Here is a 25,245-nt window from a genome sequence, read left to right as displayed (position 1 = left end):
ACAGGCTCTGGTCACGGTCAACAAGCAGGGCCTTCCCTCCATCCCTTCTGGCTCTTCCCGCTAACCCAGGGGCACCCTCACCAGTGAAGTAAACCAACAGAAGCAGTGTCACTGCTTTACAGTGAGGCCTAATTATCATTATTATTTTTTTTTTACAAAAGAGGCAGAAGTGATTTGAATTAGGTTAATTATTTTCATGAAAAGACACTGGAACGTTTTAGACCTCTGAAGAATGCATTCTGCATTATGAATGCTTTATGAAAATTGTTTATTTTGCAATAATTTAAAACTTAAGGAAAAACTATAAAAATATACTTCATGTGTATAAACTTCACCCAACAATGAACATTTTGCTTCATCTGCTTTCTCTCTGTCCATGAGCAGAGGAAGGGAGGGAGAGAGCCGCTATATCTTAGGTGCATCCTGAACATTCATCCCTCACGGGCGGTCTGTCCTGTGCGTGTTTATATCCCGAGAACACCGCTCGGCAGGCGGCACCTGCTGTGTCCAGTGTCTGTCTGGTGACTTCAAAGTTGTTCGGGAAGGTGCATCACACCTGGACTTGATGGGTCTAAGTGACAGACACTCACGGGGAAGATGTCCTTTCCCACGTCAGAACTTCAGGTGAGGAACCAGGATCGTCCCCCCGCTGTGCTGCACCCACACCTGCAAGGCTTGAGTCAACTGCTGACTCTTCCAGAACACGTGACTTCCAAGTGCTTGAAATAATCAAACCTCAGGAATGTTTAACTGACGGTTTCAAACTTTTAACCAATACATAAAAGATAAATAAAAACGCCATCCATTTCTTTGTAACTGCACCCTCTAGAGGCTTACTTTGTCTATTAGAAAATTAGGCACTGGCACACCCCCTCGCTGCCCGGGGCCCGCCCCTCCCTCCCTCTCCCCAGCCTCCTAGAGATATAAATATAGGTATTTGAAGACGGCTCAAAACACAAATACCGTAAAACCCTGGACCAAAATAGAGTATTTTTTTTTCTTTTTGCGGTACGCGGGCCTCTCACTGTTGTGGCCTCTCCCGTTGCGGAGCACAGGCTCCAGACGCGCAGGCTCAGTGGCCATGGCTCACGGACCCAGCCGCTCCGCAGCATGTGGGATCTTCCCGGACCGGGGCACGAACCCGTGTCCCCTGCATCGGCAGGCTGACTCTCAACCACTGCGCCACCAGGGAAGCCCCAAAATTTTAAATACATCAGACTGTGCTGCGGCCCACATCGCAGGCGAATGAGCACCCCTTGGCTCCCAGCCCGGTTACAGCCTCAGGGACGCCCTCCCCTGCAGGGCCCCGGCGCAGAGCTCGGCTCTCTCCCGCAGCGTGCTGGCCTCCTCGGCGCCCCCGTGGGCCTGCCTGCCCTTCAGCAGGAAGTGGCTGATGAAGAGCTTCAGGCCCTCCCGCAGCAGGCCCAGCGCGGGGCTGTCGGACACCCTGAGGAGGAAGGGACACGCGTCAGTGACCAGCCGGCCCCAATCTCAGCCCTAGGGACCCCGAAGCAGGGGATGTACCTAGTTTCCCTCTGGTCAGAATTCTCAAATAAGAACTTAATATCTTATCTGTCAGAAATCATTTTCTGTTTGCTATTAGGCAAGTCTCATGTTCCCCAAATTAATGTTCAGGATATTATTAAAATTAAAACGGAAAAGCTACATGTAAGTACAACAAACTTGCTTTTATAAAACACAGGTGAAAACAATTTCTCTCCTCTTTTCCACGTTTTATCGAAAGAGCTGGGAACAAACCTGGCAAAAATTAAACCAAGGTCTTCAACTTCCGTTTCCATGAGCAGCATATGTAACACTTTTCGTAAAAAGTGGACCCTGGGTTTGTCCAATTCACTGAATTCAACGACCTAACAGAGTCCGGATAAAAAATAATAAAAGTTACACTGTTGAGCCAACTCTGCAGTGATTTCTGACTATAGTTTGAGTAAAAAAGGACCGCTCCCCTTGCCCCTTAACTAAGGCTATTTCCAGTTTTATACAGTGAACAGCTGTCATTTGACACAGGGCCTTGGGACCACTGGTGCACTGCTACAGGGTGCGCACACCACTGGTGAGGGCAACTCGGCAGTGCTGAGTCAGGTCCAGGGGGCTGATGGGTACCTCGCGAACCAGGAATCTCATTCCTGGAGTTGAAATGTAGATTATCTCCATGCCTTAAAGAAACTATCCCCTAATTAAAGCCATACACACACACACACACACACAATTTAGATCCAGAAGAGACTAATTCATATATATAACAATCACAGTATACTTATACGGTGGAATACTATACAGCAGTAATAAAATCTAAGGACAAAACTGCAGATTATCAACATGGATAAATTTCAACCTTATGCCAAATTAAATAACTGTAAAAGGACATCAAAAGCCTGGTTAACCACATGCAGACACCTACAGCCAGAGTGCTGCCTACAGCCAGAGACCCGTGAGGTATGGAGGGGCGGGGCTGCTTCAAGGAGTCTCCAGGACCTGCTGCATCTGAGGGACATGCCACATCCTGTTCCATTCTGAGCTCAAACTCAAGTGAACCGAAGGCAAGACTCCCCCCAGCAAGGAGAAGGCACTAGCTCTCTGTGTTGTAAATTCGCCCCAGTTCTGGAATGTGGGACGAGGCTCTTGCCCTCATTTTCAGTACAGTAGCCAAAACCCAAGGGCACATCTCTAAGGAACATGCAGTTAACTTGACAGGCGCTCTGGTGAACAAATACATAAACACAGACAGGAAACCGCAGCCAAGCCTGTCCCAAGGATCAGGAAGCAGAAGGCAAGAGGCCGGGCCCCCAGCTATCCCTGACCCTCAGCTTCTCTCATAGTCCACACCGTCAGGACCCCCAGACCCCCAAGTTCCTACTGCCCAGGCCACCTTGACCCGCCTCTCATGTCTAGGCTTCGCTGTCCACCCCGGACCACCTCCAGAGCATCTGCATTTCATCGTCTCTGACGAGTCAACGTGGGAATTCGACAGGGGCGAGGATGCCCCTGCTCTAAAAGATGTGCCACAGCCAAGGGAGGAGCGGCAGAAGCACAGCTTCTGTACAGCTCCCACATCCCCACTTCTTCCTGACGGAGCAGCAGCCACCGCGGGACTCATGATGGCCTGTACACGGACCGCAAGCCCCGAGACTGATTCATGTAAAGGAGCAAACAACTGTAATGGTGCCTTGAGCTACCAGGCAAATTTACACTGCGTGCTCATCTGGCGATTTCCTATGACGGTCTGATAATGAGAGTGTTTTTCAGGTGAGTCAGGGTTGAAGGAAACGCACATTCTTAAGGTACCAAACATACAGAATTACACCTGGCCCCTGAACTCGGCTTTGGACTGTGCAGTCCACTTACGTGAGGACTTTTTTCACTAAATACGCACTGAAGGACCACACGCTCCAAAGCTGGTTGAATCCTCACGTGTGGCACCAGGATACGGAGGCCGACTGTAAAGTTACACTCGGACTACGACTGTGCAGGGGTCGGCGCCCCTGACCCCCACGTGGCTCAACGCTCAACTGTACACTACCATTTTCAGTGCTTCAAATCATCTCGCACATTATACACACCTTTAAAATGGAAAGTGGCAGTGACTTTGTCTTCAACAAGTGGGCCACCAGGTGAACCAAATTAGAAAAGTTAGTGGCTGGTAGAGTTTCTAAGTCCCGAAATTTGTCCCATATGCTGAACTGGAATGTCATCTAATATAAAACAAAGAAAAAAAAAAAGTAAAATTCAACAAATTATTAGAATAAAACACTAAAAATATAATCCCAAGGTACTATACTTACTCATTTACTTAAAATACCCTAAAAATCAAGACCTTTTAGAAGCAACTACACTCTCCTTTCCTATATACAGTAGTTTGAAATAGCTTCACAGTAATTTCTTTCTATTGCAGTATTTTCCCTTAAATCAGCAGAAACATTAGAAAAAGATGGTGCAACATAAACCAGAGGCACTCGCTGATTAAGCAGGTCGTGACCCCTCATCTGTGACAGGGAAAGGTGACATGGGGACACGGCTCAGGTGGTGCTCACCCTCTGCACACAGCTCTTGGCCGGGGTGGCCCCTGACCCAGGGCCCACATCCCAGGTGGGCCAAGCCAGCCAGAGTGGTTAGAGAGGAGAGTGGGACACAGGCAGCCTGCCTCCCAGCTGTCACCTGAAAGCTCCTTGCGTAGTCACAGAACTTGCCCGCCAGGAACGCGTAGAAAGGGTTGTACGTTCTCTCTTGCAGACAGCAGTCTATGAGGACGTGAACGATTTCTCTCTCCTGCTGATCCTTAAGCCCCAGCCTGTAAGACAGGAAGAGCGAGGACTAAACCTCAAATTTGCCAAATTTTAACAGCTTTAAGGCAGAAATCTTTCAGAGGAACACATCCTGCCTGGCAGTTTGGTTAAGTGGGCCGGGTAGCAGGACTGGAGCTCCAGGCCCGGCCCCAGCCTCTGGCCTCAGGGTTTCCAACAACGTGGCAGAATGAGGTGACCCCAGGCTCTACAAAGGCCTGTCACTGGTGACCGACCGACTAGAAATAGGGCCTCAGCTGTGGGCCCTTCTTGTTTTTTTTTTCTAAAACGTATGGTCTGGTTTGCAAAATCTGGTTTGGTTTGTAAAAATCCATCCTTTTAGTGCATAGTGTTGACTTTGGACAAGGATTCGTAGCCCTACAGCATTTCCCCTGCATTTCCTTCTGAATTTGAAGCAAATAAAGGAAAATTAATTATTAGACTTTTTAGACGTACTTTGTACACAGATGCTTTTCAATCTCATTACAACTAATTACAGAAGTTGTAATATAATTACAACTAAATTAAACAGGAAGTTTAATTTAGACGTAATCGGAAAGGCAACTTTAACAGGAAGGTTTTAAGCAATTCATGACAACAGCCACTGGGAACTGTCAGGTGGTCACCTGATTTTTTCCAATCAAAACAGATCATAAACTGTCCTGATCTGGAGCTACCAGCGGTCAGTTAGCAGGAGCTGGACTACAGCCCGTGGCGCGGGGCAGCGGGTGGGAAGGGGCAGGGCCCCGGCCTCCACGACATGGCACCCAACTCAACAACAGAGCAGAGGCTCGCACACAGGCTTACTTCAGGAGCTTCTCGAACGCATCCAGAAAGTCTTCACTAGTCATAACTGTACAAAATATGTTTCTCCTGATGTCGGTGTTCATTCTCTGCTTTCGGGCGAGCTCCAGTATCTTCGAGCTAACCTGGAAAGAGGGACAACCGGGCGTAGATCATACAGACGTTTCAGTGAATGTTGTTCTTTGGTTTAGCGTAGTCACTAAGTTTCTAAGAAGTAATACGTGTAATTCTGTGGCTTGACCCAAGGCTAACTGTAAGGTACGTGTAAATACATGTATGTAAACGCGGAACCTTTATTCTTGAGCAACCCCCCCCCACCCCCATAAAGGAAAAATAACAAGAGGTAAAGCAAGCCCACGAGGAGAAAACCGCTTGATCTGGGAGGCTTCATGGGAGCAGTGGGTCCGCCAGTCCAAGTACCAGTGGAATGGAGAGGTAAGCGCTGCAGCTGAGGGGAGGGGGGCCAGGACGGCCAGGAGGGCGGGGAGGCCAGGATGCCTGAGTGATCGTCCTGCGTTGCCCTCACTCCGCTAAACGTTTAAGTCCCTTTCCTAACATTTTGAGACTTTAAAAGGAAATAACAGAAATGGAATTAAATGATATCACAAAGCAGTAGCTATTTCTATAAGGTCTTCAAATAAACCCAGGGAAAGCCGCGTGGGGACGCAGGTCACACGCTAGGTGGTGGCGAGCACGGGCCGCGTACCGTCCCCGTGAGCTGCTTCCGCGGGGTCTTCTGCTGACTGCTGTCGATCATCGGGGCGCCACTCCACGCGGACCCCACGATCCACCAGCGCCCGGTCCGCTCGGCGTTCAGGACGCTGTCCCAGGAGACGCGGAGCTGAGTCTCTGTCCCTGAGCCAGCGCCTCGCAGCTGATTGAGAAAACAGCAGCCAGTGGAGGCCGCGGCACCTCAGAGCCTGGGCAACAGCAACCATGGCTCTTTCCAGCTCGGATAACAACGTTTCTGGTGCGTGAAAGCTGTCATGGGTCACTGACAGCTGGGACAGTTAACCAGTTAGGAATAATGCCAAAGTTCGAGGTAAACTCTCAGTGTGTGTGTTTGGGCTTTGTGGGTCTATCATCCAAAACACTTGTCTTAGAACAGCTGTCACGGGGCGGGGGTGGGGAGAGAGGCTCAGACTCGGGCAGGAGGCGCGCCCCAAGGGCCGGCAGTGAGGACTCCACCAGCAGGGGCCTGGGACCTGCCAGAGGAGGTCACTCTGGGTCTGACTGGTGCCCGGGCCGAAGGGCACGCCTGGGGGCGCCACGCTGAGAAGCTCTGGGGAGCTTAAACAGATGAGCCCCCCCACTCCCCAGGCTGGCCTCTCTGATCCTGGTGGGACCCCAGCCCGGGCCCTGTTCCAAAGTGATCAGAGGTCCTCCCGCGATTCTCTGGCGCGGCCGAGGGCAGAGGGCTCAGCGTGGGGCGCACGCAGCTCACACGGAGGGTCGCCCCACAGAAACGCGCAGTTGCCTTTCACATCTGGGAACCCCCGCTAACCGGGCGGGCACCTGACCTGTGGCTCCACCGCCCTCCAGAACTTCATGGGGGTTGGCGCAGACCCGGCTGCCTGCGCAAATGAGCCCTCACCCCGCCCAGGAGTTCCCATGACACCTCCCATGAAGGAGGGTGCCTACCAGGGCTCTCTGCAGCTTCCGCAGCCTCTCCAGGGGCTCGGGGTCGTAGCCTGGGATCTTCCGCATGTCGTTGTTCTTCAGGGCCAGCAGCGTCTCCAGCATGAAGCGAACCTGGAGACAGACGGGAAAAGCCATTATCTCAAATGCCAGAAACCAACGATGCTTCACCGTGGGGAGAAAGACACCACCTCTGCGCACATGGTCACCGCCGCCGAGGACGGGGCAGGGGCACCTCTGGGAGAGGCCGCACCGACCTCAGCAGCCGCCCAGGCCTCCCCGGCCGAGAACAGAAATGCCTCCCCCGCCCCGCAGGCCGAGAACACGCCCGGGCCGCGTGCCTTGCCCTTCCGCCCCCACCAGCCCCCGGTCTCAGTCGCCCTCTTCCCCCACCACGTCTGCAACCCCTTCCCACTCCTGGCTTTTTGCTTTCCTAACTTTTAAACTGGAAATGACATCGTACTTAGAGAAGACTTTCAAGAACAGCACAAAGACTTCCCACAGACCCTGTCTGAGATTCCCCCCAACGTTCACTTCAGCTGAGACATAACTCACATGCCAAGCGCCCACTGGGCACACTCGGGGCTGTGCAGCCGTCACCACCATCAGTTTTAGCACGTTTCCATCAGCGCTCAAGGACTCCAAACCCACCCAGTCACTCCCCAGCCCAGCTCCTCCAGCTTTAGGCCAGCCCGAGCCAAATGCCTGTGTCTACCGTGTCTGTTTTAAACGTCACCCCTGAGCATTCAACACAGGGACAGGGTCTTCGCTGGGACCCGCCCCCATGATCTTCCTCTCCCACCTGGAGCCGCACCCCGCCCCCTTACACAGCAACTCCACCACCACCTCTGCGGCCCCCAGGACCCTCAGGGGGCTCGGCCCACACCTCCCTCCTCACAGCTAACCCGAGCCCGCACCTCAGCATTTCAAAAATGGGCCAGTCTTCCTGCCCAGTCTGTGTCTCCTGAACAAACTACTGCCCACCTGCAGGCCCAAGCTGGTACCTGGGGTGACCTCTGACCCCGCCCTCTCTCCCCTTCCCTCCACCAAGTCTGGCCACTTCTGCGTCCTAAACCCACGTCCACTGCAACTCTGCTGATCATCGCCCCACCCCCCGAGGTGGCTTCTCTCTCTTTCCTATGCTTGTAGCCAAAGTGACCTCAGCATGAAAACCTGCTCAGAGCCCTTCACGTGCCTCTGGGATAAAATTCCAGTTCCCTGCGAGGTTTACGAGGTCCCGAGGCCGGCCCCTGCCCTGCGCCCCGATGCCTCCCCACAGGGACGCTTTCCTTTTTCCTCAAATGAGCCCTCGCCCCGCCCAGGGGTTCCCATGACTCTCCTTGCCCCTCAGTCTGCAGACTGAGGTAGCCACCACGAGTCCCACTTTCCAGACGGGGAAACCGAGGCCTGGAAGCCTTGGTCCCTTCGCTGCCGAGTGGAAGAGCCAGAAGGCCGAGCGGGCTAACCCCCCGCCCCTCGCCCCAGGCCTTCCCAGTTAACCGCTTCTGAATGGCTGAATGTTACGTAGATCGATTCTTAAATTCACAAGAGTAAAGAAACGAGTTTCACTCACACCATGAAGATGAAACCACAAAACCAGATGAGGCAGAAGATAACAGGGATCGTTACGAGACGAAATGCACTATTTACCCCAGATACTCATGTCTAAGTTCTGGTCAGTGTGAGCGTTTAGGCAGTTAGGAAGCAGGTCACGTGACACACTCATACCCTGGTCTGGTCCCGGAACTCGCCGCCTGCCCCGCTGGCTTTGGCCTGGGCCTCAGTGATCAGCTCCTTAAGTGACAAAGCATCATCTTTTCTCAAGGAGAAGCCCACATTTCTCAGCATTAACAGGATCAGTTCGATATCCTTTTCTGTGAAAGTTCCAATAAGTTTTCTCAAAATGTCAAAGATGAGGAGAGACTGCACCACGCGGAAGTTATATAAATGGGCGATGATGGCGAACAGGTTGTCACACTCTTTCCCGTCACATCCGCTTTTATAGACGTCAGCAAACTTCCTCACCACAGCCTCCAAAAAGTGCGCACCGACCTGGATGAAGAACAGAAAAAACATTACTGCAAACGTGTAAGAATCAAGTTAGCAAGTCATTCTCAGGGGTCCTTCTTTTAACTTCAACGCATGTTGAAAGAATTAGTACTTTTAAAATAAACACATAAAACGTACATATGGCAGGATACGAACTCCAGCAGGGCAAAACCTCTAAAAACACAAGTCTGAGTGCCCAGTGCTTTACAGAGGAAAACACCACACCACACACGACGCAGAGCAGGGTGCCAGGCGCACACCTTCCCTCGAAGTGCACCTTCTTGTCCTTAAAATCAACGAGATGCTGTTTCTGGCCCGCAGCCATTCTGGTTCCTTGGAAAAATGAAATCCTTAAGAATGTTAAGGGCACATCCGTATCTCTAAAAATGCACTACTATCTAACACGGCTCACTTCTCCAGCTTGGTTGGGCCTGGAGGGAGAAGACGGGAGTGGGCGCCCGGCGGTGGCAGAGCGATGGCGACTCTCCAGCTGAGACACGGGGACGCGGATCCCCGCAGCCGTGCTGGACCCTTGAAGGCGGACCGGGCCCAAGAGTCACCCAGCGACAGAACTAGAGGGTGTGGCCACTCACTGGATGGGAAAGATCAACCTTCTGTGTAACAGCAGCTGATCGAGCTTCTGACGGGGATGGTTCATCTGTGAGCAGCAGCAGGTGCGGGCTGGGTGATACCACTGTAACCTACAGGGCTTCCCCGCCGTCCAGCGGTTAGCGCTCCGCACTTCCACCGCAGGGGCACGGGTTCAAGCCCTGGTCGGGGAACTAAGATCCCACATGCCGTGGGGCAAGTAAGCCCGTGCTCCAGAGCTCCTGCGCCACAACTAGAGAGAAGCCTGCGCGCTGCAATGAAGATCCCACGTGCTGTGACTAAGACCCGACCCAGCCAAATACACAGATAAATAAAAATAAATTTCAATAAAATTTTGACAGAAAGCTCTTACAATATGACCTCGGCTAGAGGAGAAGATCGTGGCCCAGAGGTTTCTCTAGGGAGGGTGATGGAGGCTGCAGTGGGAGGAAGGGCGGAACTCCAGCCACGCAGAGGCTCACAAGCACCACCTTGGTGAGCACTCCTGCAGCCAGGCTCCTGCACACGCTCCCAGCCTGAAGCCGCCAGACCAAGCCCCCAGGGGAGGGTGGGCAGGCAGGTGGCCAGGTGGCTGGCCTCCCCGCCCAGCACTGCCCTCACTGCTGCGCCTCCAGCAGATGGAAGGAGAAGGCCTTCTAGCAAGTCTGTGCTCTTTAAAGTAAGCCCCGGACAGGGCCACTCTGTAAGACCCCAAATGGTTTTCAAGACCATAATCGTGAGCAAGTCCTACAAAAGTGGGAGGAGTGTGAAGAGTGCGCGGCAGGGGGAGGCAGGGCCCCGGGGACCGTCCACAGCCCGGCCTTCAAGGGCTTTGCTGTGTTTGCGAAGTGGGGCTAAGTAAATACCTGCCCCACTCATCCTGCTGGGAGTCCCAAGGACTTACACCAGGGGATCAGACTTGCAGTGACATTTTGCTGCCAAGGCCTGTTCTTGGGAGGAGGGCAATCAGAAGGCAGAGAAGCTCAACACCACCACTAAAAGATACTGTCCCACGTAAAGATCCTAAGGGATCGTCAAGTTCTCTGGTGAATATGAAGGTCGTCTGGAAAATCACACCTCGCTGGCCTACTCACCCACTCATGCGTCTACCTTCGTGTAAAGTCCTGTAACCAGGCCGATGTCCCTCAACAACCCTGCAAGCAGCCACACGGAGGGAGTGGATGCTGACCAGGAAGGTTATGATCTCACTGTGGGAGGTGATAGAAGAGGACCCGGGACGAGGTGGGCCTCCCTGATGCCAACACAAGGGTCACTGACCAAGGACCAAGAACATGGGGCGGGCCGGATGGCACGGGGATGCTATTTCCTCAGCAGCACCTACTGGGTACCAGGCACCGCACAGGAGGTGCTTTAGACACGCTGTCCACTGAATCCCGACAAAGGCCCCACTTCACAGACACGGGCAGGTCTGTGGCCCACCCAGGGGCACCAAGGCTCCAAGCCCAGGCACTGTCATGTGTCCCCTTGCTTCATGCCCAGTTTTACCTCACATTCTGATGGCCTCTCGCCCAACACAAAGCCCTGTGCTCTGAACACCTGAAACAGTCACTGTTACCGTGGGGAATACAGAGAAGATGAAGGCAAGTCCACGATGTCAGTCCAGAGGGACAGAACTAACAGACAATAAGGTCATGTCAGAAAGGACCAAGCGCAAAAGCAGAAGTTGGCCAATATCACGTAGCTGCTGAGCGTGGTTTAGGACGATACAATACAGACAAGGTGGCCTTGAGCCGTGTCAGCTGATCACTGACACAAGCAGCACTTGGACAGCTAATGGCTGGAGAGAGGCAGCCCTACCTCGATGCCAACTGTGCAGTGAAGAATGCTGACCAGGAGGACATGCTCCATCACCAGCCTGGCGGGCATGGCCGCGTCCGGGGCGCAGGCGCTCAGGAGGACGCCCGTCAGAGTGTCATTCATGTCCTTCCTGCTGTGGCCCATGTACAGCTCCTCCAGCTGGCCACTGATGGAGGCCAGGTTCGGCTCACTCAGCCTGCAGACAGTTGGAAAGACAGAGCGACAGTGCTGTTTCAAATCAAGAAGTGTTTTATTAGGTCAATTAAAAAAAATTGAAAAAGTTATTAATACTTCCAATAGATCCTCTTTTGTGTATGTATTTGATGCATGAACAATTCTTATCCTGTCCCAATAATCCAGTATATATGTACATAACACAGAATCTTCTGGAATCTTCAAATAACGTTAACTGCTGTCCTTCCAGCTGAAATGCAGCCACAGTAAGGCACATGCAGGATTCCCTTCAAGACCACAGAGACTGTGATGAGGATACTCCACTGATATCCTTACCTGATCTCCCCAGGCAGAGGGAGGGAACCATCGTTAGCACATCCGTATGTACTGTTGGAAAAAATCCCAACTTTTCCATTTTCTGCTGGCACAAAAATCTTTTATTTCCTAACATGGAGATAAGGGCTCTACTGGGTGGGGATGGGAGGACGTATATGCACTGCAGCTGTGCTAACTCTGAACATCAAATGGCACGTTCAGTAAAATTCCAGGATGCACCTAGAAGAGTGTTTTAACTAAAAAGAAATTAAAAAAAAAAAAAAAAGGCAATGCAGGCTTTGGTTTAATTCCCAGAACGATTCCTGTGTTTTTAGAAAAGAGACAACCTCTTGAAGTGACACAACACACTGCCTCGAGGTTACCTGTTAATCAGACCTTTGACCTGTTTCTTGAGCCTCTCTAGTTCTTCCTTTTTCTGGGCATCCACTGTCTCCTCTTCTCGCCTCACGTGGGGTGGGATGTACTTTCCACCATTTTCACAAAGACTCTGCTTGAAAGGACAGAAATAAATTACAAAAAAAGGACACTGACTACACCCCACCTTTCCCCTTGCTACACTCACACTTAGATATTAAATTCCCAAGAACTGGGAGAGCCTGTCACTACTGACTACGGCTGCTTCATGAGCATCAGCTATTTCCCAAGTGCTCACCCTAGTCCTGGACACGCACGCCACGGCCCGGACGATGGACATCATTATTTACATTAACATCAACACTACATTTCATCACCTCACTTTTCCCTCTGTAACTCTTCAGACTTGGCTGCGCACCCCGCCCCCTTGTCTACCCGACAGAGCCCTGTATTCTACACTTCTGCCAGCCTCAGTTCACAGTAGGCACGGCAGCACACAAACACCTAAATTAAGTGCATCACCAGTTTTGGAGAAAAAGCGGTCCAAAGTAATTTCAAACCTCTCAAAACCCATATCTAAATTTACATGATAAAATCAAAATCAACCCACTGCTCACTATTTTCTAGATTTTCAACTGAGAGGATTACAAGTCATCACCACCGACCAACACTCCCTGACAAGCCTTTAGGAGACAGACATCTGTAAGGCGTGCTCCTTGTTGTCAGGCTTTAAGCTTAGCTGGAGAAAGCACATTTTCATACACAGAAACTTAATCTTGAGACACCCGTTAGTATGTCAGTTACACCTCCACAGGCTATGAAAGAGACTTGGGAAACGGTCAAACCTTAAAGTGCTAAGAGAAAACTGATAGCACTTGAGCACTGCTCACAGAGTGCCAGGTGCTAAGACACCAAGGACAGAAATGAAAGACCCTCCATATCCTTCAGGAGGGGAAAGATCCCCAAAGATGTCTGACCTTAACAGATAAACACAAACAGTGAGAAACCGAGGAAAGGCCTTGCAGACAAGAAATAATATACTCAGAGGCAGAAGGGTGAAATGGTGAGAAGTGGAGAAGGAAACACAAGCAATGCCATAAGGCCGCCTTCAACGTGCGTGTGCAGGTAAAGCTGTTTTAACAGGCAAGGGGTCGGCGCGTGAGGCCTTGCTGCTCTGCTGTGGGTTCTAAATCTGGTCGTCAGTGTGAGACTGTATCCAAGGGAGTCTCGGAGATCAGCTCTGTGTTTTAGAAGGATCCACTCCAGGAGCAGCTGGACAGAAAAAGGACTAGGTGTGGGCAGAGGGGACGCAGGGGCGTAGCAGGAGTCCCCAGGGTACACGGGAGGTGGGAACAAAGCTTGGGGGAGGGGAGTCAAAGTCAGGTTTGGAGGCTGTGGCCTTGGGACAACGGTGGGAACGGCCGGCAAGTCCCTGGGATACAAAGGTCCCCAGGGATGTTTTCTCCCTGTCTCTTTATTGTGGAAATTTAAATAACCCGACAGACCCACGCTCAGCTCAAACAATTATCAATACATCAACTGTGGCACTTCTGTCCCATGCTCTGCCCCCACCCGTTATTCTGAAGGAAATCCCAGAGGACTCAGATTGTTCACAATCTAATACCGTATCGTTTGCGTCAACATCCTCTGCGGAACTTTCGCTCCTCTTTTCATCTTCGGCAAAACGGACTCTCTTCTTCCTCCCTTCCTCCTTCGCTCTCCCTTCCGCTCCTCCGGCTTCTAGCTGTCCCTCTCCTGCATCCTGCCGGCCCCCCTCCTCGCTCTGCGCTCCCACGTCTGCTTCCCGCTCGCCTTCGTCTTCCACATCCTGCTCCTCCCGTTCGTCCTCGGTGTCACCTTCGGGGAGTGTCTGTCCCGCATTCTCCTCCTCCTCCTCACTGCTGCTTTCATACCAACCACTACTTTTCCCAGAGTCCAGGGCTCCCAGGATGTAGTCGAGCCCATCGCGGGCAAAGCTAAGAGGCACGGAGCTTCCGTCGCCCTTCTTTCTGCGCTTGTTCAAGCCGAGGCACCGCTCCAGCTTTCGGATCTCTCGGTCCTCCTCCTCGTTGGCCGCCAGAAGTGCCCGTTTCCGGGCAGCGGCGGCGGCTGCGGGGGCCTTGGTCCTGCCGAGGGGATCCCTGGCCTGGGCCTGGCCGGCCTTGGCCGGAACCGGGGGAGGCCGCAGCCCCTCGGACGGCCGCGAGGCCCGCCGTGGGGACGGCTGGCCGTCCTCCTCCTGCGTCGCCTCCGCCCGGGGGCCGCTCGCTCCCCCGGCTCCGCCGCCGCCCGGGCCCTGCGCGGGGCCGGCCGTCCTCTGGAGCCGGCGCGCCTTCCTCAGGTGCCGCTTCTCCTTCCTCAGCTCCCTGCGGCTTTTCCTCCCGCCCGGGTGCACGCGTCCCTGAGCCCGGGACTCCTCGCGGCCGCCGGGGGTCTCGCCCTCCGAGGTCGCCTGCACGAACTCCTCCACTGCTAGCTTTAGCCGCTTCAGGGCCCCCTCCCCGCCGCCCCCAGGCCCGCGGCGCGGCCCGCGCCCGGCTCGGCGCTTCCCGCGGGCCATGTGCCCCCGGAAACCGCTCGAAAACAGGGAAGCAGCTCTCGTAGACGCCACTACTTTCCAAGACGCGCCGACGCGCGACTTCCGGTCGGGGCCAGACTTCCGGGCGGAGAGCGGCGCGCTGCGCGGGGCGGGGCGGCGCCCCCTGCTGGCGGGAGGGCGGCAGCGCAGGGAGCCGCACGGCATCAAACGGTGCCTGCTCTTAAAAAGCTGTAAACTTTAACTTCCGATGAGCACAAATACATTCTCGTTTAAAAACGAAAACTTTAGAGATTATGGTAAAGAAGGTTCCTAACGACGTTCCAGAGTAGTAACCGCGCTTACGGGGTAGGGGTAGGGGTAGGGGTGGGGGTGGATCCTTGCGGACGCGTGTGCGGGTGGAGCGCGGGTGGAGCCATGGGAGCCACGCGGTGTGTTGTTGCGTGTTGCTCACGGGAAGCTTGGTCCTGAGCTCACTGCTCCTTTCACTCAACCTCAGGTCCCTCCGAGCTCCGCGTAATGACGCACCTGTCCCTTATTAGGATTGCTGGGATTCCCTGGGATGATGTTCCCTGATTACCGGTCCATGGACAGCCGCCCCCTGGGGTGACTGGTACCCCACCCCCACCCTCGAGTTCAAGTCCGCTGGAATTTGTGGACGTGCCCTCGTGTGGAAATAGGGCCTTTGCAGATGCAAAGTTAGGAGAAGGCCTTGCTGGATTGGGCAGGCCCTACATCCAAAGACAGGTGTTCTTAAGAGGGAAATTGGGGCTCACAGCTCACACACAGGTAGAAGGCCATGCGATGCCCGAGGCAGTGATGGCGGAGATGCTCCTCGAGCCCAGGGACTCCAAGGATTGCGGCCACATCAGAAGCTGGAGGAGGCCTGGAGCAGGTCCTGTCCTGCAGCCCTGGGAGGGACCCACCCGGAGGGACCCACCCCGCCTACACCTTGATTTCCGACTCTCAGCCTCAGGACCGAGACTCTATATGTCTGGGTTTTTTTTTTTTTTTTTTTTTAATTTATTTATTTTTTTTTGCTGTGTTGGGTCTTCGTTTCTGTGCGAGGGCTTTCTCTAGTTGTGGCAAGTGGGGGCCACTCTTCATCGCGGTGCGCGGGCCTCTCACTATCGTGGCCTCTCTTGTTGCGGAGCACAGGCTCCAGACGCGCAGGCTCAGTAGTTGTGGCTCACGGGCCTAGCTGCTCCGCGGCATGTGGGATCCTCCCAGACCAGGGCTCGAACCCGTGTACCCTGCATTAGCAGGCAGATTCTCAACCACTGCGCCACCAGGGAAGCCCCTATATGTCTGTTTTAAGCTGCCTGGTTTGTGGTGTTTTGTCAACTGGGTGATTTGTACTGGGAAACGAATACAACAGACGGGAAGTTGGGAGCTGGGGACCAACAGTACTCAGGGCTTAATGGTGACCAGCAAAAAAATCTTCCTGGAGGGACCAGAGTGACACCTGGATGGAAGTTCAAGCCAGGGCTCCCGGCTCGGTTCAGACCCTGACCTCACTGTTGTATGACCTGCTCAACCCACTGAGACTCAGCATCCCCGTCTGCAGAGTGGGGTGATCAGAGTGCCCGTCCCACAGGGCTGTCATAAAATTAATCAGATTTTTTTTTTTTAGGTAAGAAGTGATTTATAGAGAAACACACTCCTCAGAAGGTGAGAAAGGCCCCAGGGTATGGTGTTGTCAGTTTTTATGGGGGTGCGTAATTTCATAGGCTAATGAGTGAGAGGAATATTCCAGCTATTTTAGGAAGGGGTGGGGATTTCCAGGATTTGGGCCACCGCCCACTTTTTGATACTTACGGCTGACTTTGGAACTGTCGTGGTGCCTGTGGGTGTGTCATTTAGCTTGCTCATGTGTTACGGTAAGCGTGTACTGAGGCTCAAGGTCTAGTGGAAGGCGACTTGTCCGCCATCTTGGACCCATTTGGTTCTAATCAGTTTATGTCATGTCCTCAGGCTATGTCATTCTTGTGCCCTGCCCCCTCCCCTCCTGCTTCATCCCCGCCCCACCCCGCAGAGATTTTACTCCCATATTCTTATGGGAAGCTGAAGGGCAATGGCCCGTCTTCTGTAACTGCTTCAAGCCTGGGTAGGGGCGTTGACCCTGCCTGTCAGGGAGTAAAAATCTCTGGGTGCCTGATCTAGGGGCCCCAGGGGTAGGACAGCTCCTTGTTTTAAGTCAGTATGGGCTGTATTCCTTGCATAGCCATCATCTTGGTGTGAAACTGTTGTAACTGCTTCCATAGCCTTTCTATGAATCTCCTTGGTGATGAAGCACTTTTTGTAACAGCATCAGAGTACAAAAATAGCTATAAATAACAAAGGACTTAAAGGGCATGGTTAAACATCTGATTACAGGGCTTCCCTGGTGGCGCAGTGGTCAAGAATCCGCCGCCAATGCAGGGGACACGGGTTCGAACCCTGGTCAGAGAAGATCCCACATGCCCCGGAGCAGCTAAGCCCGTGTGCCACAACTACTGAAGCTGCTCTCTAGAGCCCACGAGCCACAACTACTGAAGCCTGCAGGCCACAAATACTGAAGCACTCGCGGCTAGAGCCTGTGCTCCACAACAAGAGAAGCCACCGCAATGAGAGGCCTGCGCACCACAACAAAGAGTAGCCCCCACTTGCCACAACCAAAAAGAAAGCCTGTGCACAGCAACCAAGACCCAACACAGCCAAAAATTAATTAATTAAAAAAAACCCAAACATCTGATTACAGTGTAATCGATAAAGAAACATGGTTACAATAAGCAGGATTACGAATGATTACATTTAACTTAACATACCAAATAATCCTAGTTAAATATTTCTCTTTAAGATACCTCAGGGGCCCTCTAAAGTACCTCAAAGTTAGCTGGAATTCAAAAAAAAACTTAACTAAAATTTGATATTTGGGAAGTTTGTCAAAAAGTTTTAAAACACTTGGTCAAATAAGATCATAGGTCACTGTGAGACAATACTTATTCCTTAACCAAAGTTACAAAAGATCTCAAAAGCAAATACAGATCACTTAAAGGCAAAGAAACTCATACTATTTGTTATTAAAAGCAGCATTTCAAGAAAACTTTGGAGGGAGAAACCAAATCGAGTCTTGTCCCAGCCCACTCCCAACAAAATCCACTTACCCAACTAAATTTAATCCAATCTTAAAAAATCCTGATCATGGGCTTCCCTGGTGGCGCAGTGGTTGGGAGTCCGCCTGCTGATGCAGGGGACACGGGTTCGTTCCCCGGTCCGGGAGGATCCCACATGCCGCGGAGCGGCTGGGCCCGTGAGCCATGGCCGCTGAGCGGCTGGGCCCGTGAGCCATGGCCGCTGAGCCTGCACGTCTGGAGCCTGTGCTCCGCAACGGGAGAGGCCACAACAGTGAGAGGCCCTCGTACCGCAAAAAAAAAAAAAAATCCTGATCATGCACAACTCTTTTCAGTATTTTTTTTCTCATTCCTCCTACCTTCTTTTACTGAAAACATACATCTTACTTTCCTTACACGTTTTTTTTTCACATTGAGTTACTTTTCTTGTTGACAAATTTATAACAGATAAAGGTTTTATTTGACCTTCAGTAAACCAAGGTACAACTGAAGTGTTATACTCAACATTGATGACTCTAAAGACATGTCTATGTTAATGAAACCAACAAGCTCAAGCCTCCTCCAATACCAGATATCAGTTTAGTACTGAATATTTTCCAGATGACATGGACCTGGAATTCATTCTGGCCAGATTATTTTCTGAGTATATATAAGTGCTTAATTTTTTAAAAAAGCCAATTAAGTAGAGCTCTTTTACGAATTAATTTTTGGCAATACCATACACTGACAACACATGTATAGATACATATGAACACACAAACCAACACAGAGGCCTCATAGCTCCCATTCCAAAATTTCAGTCCTGAGTCAGGTACAACATAAAACCCATCAGTTACAAGGGATTGGATTCAAATTGGGCTTCTGGTAGATGGAACAAATCAAGGTCACCTATCCAGATGGCTAAACCCTTTGTACTAGTGTTTACAGAAAAGACATTTAGGATTTCTATTTATCCTTGACAAGTAAAGTTGTAAGTTACTCTCTTTATTAAAATTTGCATTTAAAAAGATGGCAGACCCCCACCCACCCCCATTTGCACTGAGAAAAGAAATTCTGGAGTTTTGTCTCCTAGAATAAAGATAGAGTGGAATAGAGAGAAAGGAGAGAGAGACAGAGAGACCTACATTATATATGTATATATCTCGAGGGGGGAGAGAGTGGGCAGGCAGGGAGCCAGAAGGAAGCAGGGCTGGGCGGCGGCAGCTTGGACCTTCACCCTGTCCCACGGGGGCCGCTGTGGTGAGGGTCCTGAGGCTGCCACCCACCCTCCCCTCCCACCATGCCCACCCACCCTCCGGTGCAGACGCCCACACCCACACTCGGCCTTTCAACTCAAAGGTCCACCTTGGGGGAGGGCCTAAGTGGGGCTCGTGCCTTTGCCCAAATCCCCTTGCCTCGGACCCTGCACTTTGACCCAGGCTGGAGCTAAAAGACCCTCCACCTGGCCCAGCCAGCTCTGTGGGAGGGAGCTGGGGGTCCTGGTCCCAGGGGGCCTCCCTGGTGACATTCCCTCGGGGCCCTGACGCACTCACCGAGACCCCCCCCCATCTCCCTCGGACTCTGGAGCGGGGGTCTGGCTGGAGTCCTTCCAGCCCAGCTGCCAAGTGACCTTGTCCCAGCTCCCTCTCCCCAAGCTGGCTTGAGTGTGCGTGTGTTCGTGCTGAGGTTCTGTGTCATATTGCAAATATAAACAAATAAAGGAAGACAGTTTAAAAAGATAAAAAAGGGCCTCCCTGGTGGCGCAGTGGTTGAGAGTCCGCCTGCCGATGCAGGGGATACGGGTTCGTGCCCCGGTCTGGGAGGATCCCATATGCCGCGGAGCGGCTGGGCCCGTGAGCCATGGCCGCTGGGCCTGCGCGTCCGGAGCCTGTGCTCCGCAACGGGAGAGGCCACAGCAGTGAGAGGCCCACATACCGCAAAAAGAAAAAAAAAAAAAAATAAGATAAAAAAAATAAAAAGATGGCAGAGATAAGGGTTCCTGAGAAAACCAGATAGGACATTTGCATCTCAAAGGTACAGGCAAGCTCTTCCTAGGATGACTTTGTTTTCCCTTTGTTTAATACCTGCAAGCCTCTTAAGAGAAATAGGGAAGGGACTTCCGTGGTGGCGCAGTGGTTAAGAATCCTCCTGTCAGGCTTCCCTGGTGGCGCAGTGGTTGAGAGTCCGCCTGCCGATGCAGGGGACACGGGTTCGTGCCCTGGTCCGGGAAGATCCCACATGCCGTGGAGCAGCTGGGCCCGTGAGCCATGGCCGCTGAGCCTGCACGTCCGGAGCCTGTGCTCTGCAACGGGAGACGCCACAGCAGTGAGAGGCCCGCGTAATGCAAAAAAAAAAAAATCCTCCTGTCAATGCAGGGGACACAGGTTCAAGCCCTGGTCCGGGAAGATCCCACATGCCGCGGAGAAACTAAGCCCGTGCGCCACAATGACTGAGCCTGCGCTCTAGAGCCCATGCTCCACTATAGAGTAGCCCCCTGCTCGCCGCCCGTGTGCAGCAACGAAGACCCAACGTGGCCAAAAAAAAAAAAAAGATAAATAGGGAAGGTTTTGGGGGAGGTAAAATAAAATTAGTGAGATTTAAAAATTAACTTCTTTCTTTTGTTCCACAATGGAACTGACACCATCCCCCCTGTTCTCCCTAAGCAGCTCTGCGGGGCTCTTGGTTTCTGGTCTGTCCCTCTTCGTCACCTGCACTTTGGGGCTGTGGTCTCCTCACGTGACTACGTGTGAGGGCTCGTTTGGAGTATTAACTGCTCCATCGCAGGCTGAGCCGTGAGCCGTGTCTGATCCGCTCTACATGGAGAGCTCCCCAGACCACTGTGTCCTCAGCTCCTGGAGTGAAGTGACGGGGAGGAAGCGTCTTCCAGCCGGAGCCCCCAGGCCTGGGGCGAGAAGCAGGAGGGGGGGTCCCGGGGCGCGCCCCCCCGCCTTCCTGAGCACCTCCTCCCGGGCCCTGGCCGAGGATGTGGCTGATCCCTGCCGGGAGGGAGAGGGAAGGAGTGAGCACTGTGGGCTACACGCCCCCCCAGGTCTCCCCAGGCTCTCGTTCCTGGTAAAGCCCTGCAGCCTGTGCCTCTCTCTCATTCAGCAACTTCTCTGGTGCTAATAGCAGCTACCCCGTTTTAACAGGAACCAAATGAATTACATTCACTCATTCCTGCCGGGGGCTCTGAAAGAAGGGGTCTGGCCCCCAGCAGCTGCGCGAAGGCAGCCAGCTTCCAGAATCCTCTGCACCTGCTCCAACCTGGGACCAAGCTTGCTCAGAAGTTTCTTTGCTCTGAAGCCACGACTTCGAAGACTTCGTGGCGGATTGATGTGGGCAAATATTGGGGTTCTTTTTCAACCCCAAGATCCTAACGTGAAGGAGGACTTTGCAGCGATTCTGGCCGCCTGGTACTTGGAGAAGCTGTGTCTCTCCGAGCCTGGAGGGGTCTGCAGGCGTGAGGGCGCTGGACGGCTGGTACCTTTCCCTGGTCCTGGTGAAAGGGGCTGGCTGGGGAGGAACAGGAGGCTTTAGCATCTGGTTGCAATCATGGAACAGTCCATGAATGACACAGGGGCTGACGCATGTGCAACAGAGGGCCCACGGCAGGTAGTAGGGCAGAATGCTGGCATGTGTGTGCGTGTGTGTGTGGGCAAGAGGGGCTGGAGAAGTGGGCGAGGCCAGGCCTGGTGTTGATGCTGGGACCAGTGGGGAGCCGGTGCGGTGTTCTGGGTGGACCCGTGGCTGGGGGGGTGGTAACTGGAACGGGGCTGCGTTTTGAAGTAATGGCCCCGCAGCTGGTGGGGCTGACTGAGGTGGATCAGAATTGATGGGCAGACAGAGACTGTTGCATCAGACACTTGTTCCCCAGCCTGGAAAAAACTGCTGGTTGCTGACAGCTCTTTAAAATAATAGCACGAATGCTCTATTAAGAGTAATATGATATACAGTTGAAGTGTAACCTTTCACTCTGTGTCTTAGTCCGTTTGGGCTCCTATAACAGAACGCCATGACCTGTGCGGCTGAAACTTCAGACATTCGTTCCCCATGGTTCTGGAGGCTGGAAGTCCAAGAACAGGGTGCCGGCAGATCCAGTGTCTGTGGCGACCCGCTTCCTGGTTCAGTGATGGCTGTCTTCTCGCTGTTTCCACCCCTGGGGGAGGGGGGGAGGGAGCTCCCTGGGGTCCCATTTATAAAGGCCTAATCCCATCATCAGCGCTTCACCCCCATGACCTCATCACCTTGCAAAGACCCCACCTCCTAACACCTTCACTTTGGGGGTTTGGATTAAAAATATGAATTTGGGGGGAAATAAACATTCAGTCCATAATGCTCAGGTTCACAAACTTTTTGTTTCAATGTGTCAATTTATTGATTGCTTATTTTAAGATATTGTTTTTTCTGGTACAAAAATAATTCATGCTCACCGTAAACCCCAGAAATATCGTAGTTAAATGTGTAATGTAGAAACGGGAAGCCCACCTCAAGCTCTTCCTCCCAGAAATACATTTCCTTCCAGATAGTCAAGGCATACATTAACTTGCATTACGATTACTCTTTACCAAAATAGGACGCATCGCTTTGCAGGTTCCCTTTTGCTCTTGATGATACAGCTCAGGTTTTTTTCCCCACGTCAGAAATCTATGTCCCGACAGCAGCGTTGCCTGGAGGCCTGTTGGAAACGCAGCATCACGGGCCCTGCCCAGACGCCCTGGGCCAGAATCTGCATTTATCAGCCTTCCAGGATCCCGGCAGCCTCTCCAGCACATTAACACCTGAGAACCGCCGATTCTGGGTCCCTCACTCTTTTCAACGGCCTTATGGGCATAATTTATGTAACCAATCTGCTAATGGTGAATATTTGTTTCCTTTTAAAAACATCTATGTGTATTTTGCACTATTAAAAAATGCCACAGCAGGGCCTCCCTGGTGGCGCAGTGGTTGAGAGTCCGCCTGCGGATGCAGGGGATACGGGTTCGTGCCCCGGTCTGGGAGGATCCCATATGCCGCGGAGCGGCTGGGCCCGTGAGCCATGGCCGCTGGGCCTGCGCGTCCGGAGCCTGTGCTCCGCAACGGGAGAGGCCACGACAGTGAGAGGCCCGCATACCGCAAAAAGAAAAAAAAAAAAAAAAAAAATGCCACAGCAAACATCCCTCTGTGTGTGTGTGTGTGTGTGTGTGTATGCGCACAGGACCGTGCAAGGGTTTCACAAGGTTATCATCCTAGAAATGGCTTAGGGAAAGTGTATAAACACATATTTTTGAATTAACAGATAATGCCAAATTTCCAACCCCAAAGCTGTGCCAACCCGTGCTAAAATTGAGAGTGTGAGCGCCTGTCCCCCACACCTCCCCTTCGGTGACCCATCCCAGCTGTTCCTCTCTGCCCATCTGATAGGTGAGAGGTCAGCGACCCTCTTCTTCAGCATCCTCACCACCCAGACTTCCTCCCCAGCAGCCCTCCCACTGACCCTGATGGAGAACATTCAGTCAGACCCAGGCCTGTCGGCTCTTTCCTCTCCACCCTTATGGCCACTGCCCCAGTGCCGGGGCCCTACCTTGGTCCTCTCCAACCCACTGGCAGCCTGGGCGCTCGCTTCAGCCCTTGTGGTCCACCCCCCTGCCCCCTCGTCCCCTCCCTGCCCCCTCCTCCAGGGCTGCTGGGTCTGGCCTCCCTGGCGTCCCACACGCCCTTGGCTGGAACACCCGTCCTCTTCTGCTGCACGAGGCACCTTTGCTGGAGCAGTTTCCCTGCCTACTGCTCTATGTAACCTTCGTCTTAGAGGAATTCTGTGGTCTCCTCTGTGTCTGCGTCTTGCAGCTCAGATTCTACTTCAACTTCCTGCAGCGTGTTTCTATCCCCCAGGGGCTAGTTCAAGCAGTAGGCAGTGAACAAATGAGTGAATGAATGAATGAGTAAACGCCTTCAGATCCTACTGGGGCCAAAATGAACTTTCACAGCCGGCACGTCCTCCGTCTTCTCCTTTTGCTACGTTAATTATCAGTGGTGCAGCCGAGCCAAGAGGGGCAGGGGCCAGGTAAGCAAGAGCAAGGGGGTCAGACTGGACTGGGAAGAAGGATGCCCCATGGGAGAGGCTCCAGTGAAACTGGGCCTGAGCCGAGCTTGTCCTCTGGACGGGAATGTGTGGTTTATTCCGTTAGCTGCAGGCTAGGCTCACCATGTGACACCACTCACAGATGACTATGGAGCTGTCCCTGGGTCACAGACCTGCACTGACATCTCCGCCCAGTAAAGGAAAGGGAAAAAAGTCATAGTTATATGTTGAGATTTTCAGTATTTTTAGTTTATAAGCCAACTATTCATCACATTAAGACACTGATCTATAAATAAATTTGAAGGCAGTGATACATCTGGGTCTTTGCAGGCCTCAAGTTAGGCAATGATCTGTAAATATATTTGTCTGTGTCATTGATCCCTTCTTTATTAATGTCGTGGCTTTCACTGTGGTTATCAATTTCATTCCCGATTACCAAAGTCCTTACAAAACCTTTGTTCCCTGGAGTGGCCTGCATCTGTCAGTGCTTATGCATTTGAGTAACATAAAGTTACATCCACCTCTGGCTGTAGTTCAGATGCGTCGTTAATTTTCATTAGCTCTTCCTGTTCTTTCTATATACTTCTCCCCATTTTCATTGTGTTTTTCTATTATCTGGAGATGCTTCTCCTATATGGAGTGCACATTACCTAAATGCTCTTGCATTGAACGTAGGTACATTTCCGACATAGGGACACTTTACCTTCTCTGCAAAAGTTAAGCCTATTTCGTTAGTTATGTAAAATTTCTCATTACTTTTTATTACTGTCTCTTTTGTTGTTGATTCTACAGCAGGCTTTATGGTCAGGCAGTCCTGTATCCATGCAGGGCAACCTTAGATGAGGTTTGTTTCCCACGAATATTCTCGCATGAGGCCATCCAGCCTAATGCATTGTGTGGACTGTGACTGGCGAGATGGGACCGAGGATGTCTGCTGTTTTTACGTGTGCTTCTAAATCTCTTTGTCTTTCTAGATGGCTATCATACTTATCTTGATTATACTATATTTTGCTTATATTAGAGCAAACTAGTAAAACTTGAATGCAAAAAAACCTCCCATACTTACAAAAAAGAAAAAAAAACAGAAAAAAGAAAAAACATAAACAAAAAACCTTGAATGCGGCTCTTGCAAATTGCATAAATGCTACTTAGTATCACCACTGGCTACAGGCACCAGCCCTTCCATATCGCTCAGATCACAGACTAAATGCAGACACTGTCTTCTTTAGGAAACCCTGGGAATATAACAACAACCAGGCATATTTTTTTCTTAAGATTTTTTTTTGATGTGGACAATTTTTATTGAATTTGTTACAATATTGCTTCTGTATTACGTTTTGGTTTTTTGGCCGCCAGGCATGTGGGATCTTAGCTATCCGACCAGGGCTCGAACCCGCACCCCCTGCATTGGAAGGGGGAGTCTTAACCACTGGGCCGCCAGGGAAGTCCCAACCAGGCATGTTTTATTTTTTCTAAATGAAAATAGTTTCCTTTTGACTA

The 25,245-nt window shown here is 52.0% G+C and overlaps 1 protein-coding gene across 1 annotated transcript; it reads right to left on the bottom strand.

Moving 5' to 3' along the window:
- Positions 1 to 251: 251 nt before the first annotated feature.
- On the bottom strand, positions 252 to 14,672 carry NOM1 (nucleolar protein with MIF4G domain 1). Its single transcript, XM_081244353.1, has 11 exons — positions 13,684 to 14,672; positions 12,068 to 12,192; positions 11,196 to 11,391; positions 8,469 to 8,792; positions 6,744 to 6,854; positions 5,809 to 5,976; positions 5,106 to 5,227; positions 4,174 to 4,306; positions 3,579 to 3,710; positions 1,759 to 1,868; positions 252 to 1,447 (listed from the first exon to the last, which is right to left on the bottom strand). The coding sequence occupies exons 1-11, from the start codon at positions 14,617 to 14,619 to the stop codon at positions 1,273 to 1,275; spliced, it is 2,532 nt and encodes an 843-aa protein (XP_081100479.1). The 5' UTR covers positions 14,620 to 14,672; the 3' UTR covers positions 252 to 1,272.
- Between the last annotated feature and the right edge of the window lie 10,573 nt (positions 14,673 to 25,245).

This window comes from Mesoplodon bidens, assembly GCF_964165515.1.
Source record: "Mesoplodon bidens genome assembly, chromosome: 9".
Lineage (NCBI taxonomy): Eukaryota > Metazoa > Chordata > Mammalia > Artiodactyla > Ziphiidae > Mesoplodon > Mesoplodon bidens.
This window is presented reverse-complemented; position numbering and strand designations above follow the sequence as displayed.

Excerpts from the sequence above, each read along its gene's own strand:
- NOM1 (XM_081244353.1), bottom strand. The coding sequence starts at position 14,619 with ATGGCCCGCGGGAAGCGCCGAGCCGGGCGCGGGCCGCGCCGCGGGCCT. Across the intron at positions 8,793-11,195 it reads ACTGCACAGTTGGCATCGAG|GTCGGTGCGCACTTTTTGGA; the intron begins GTAGGGCTGCCT and ends TTCTTCATCCAG. Across the intron at positions 1,448-1,758 it reads CTTGGTTTAATTTTTGCCAG|GGTGTCCGACAGCCCCGCGC; the intron begins GTTTGTTCCCAG and ends CTTCCTCCTCAG.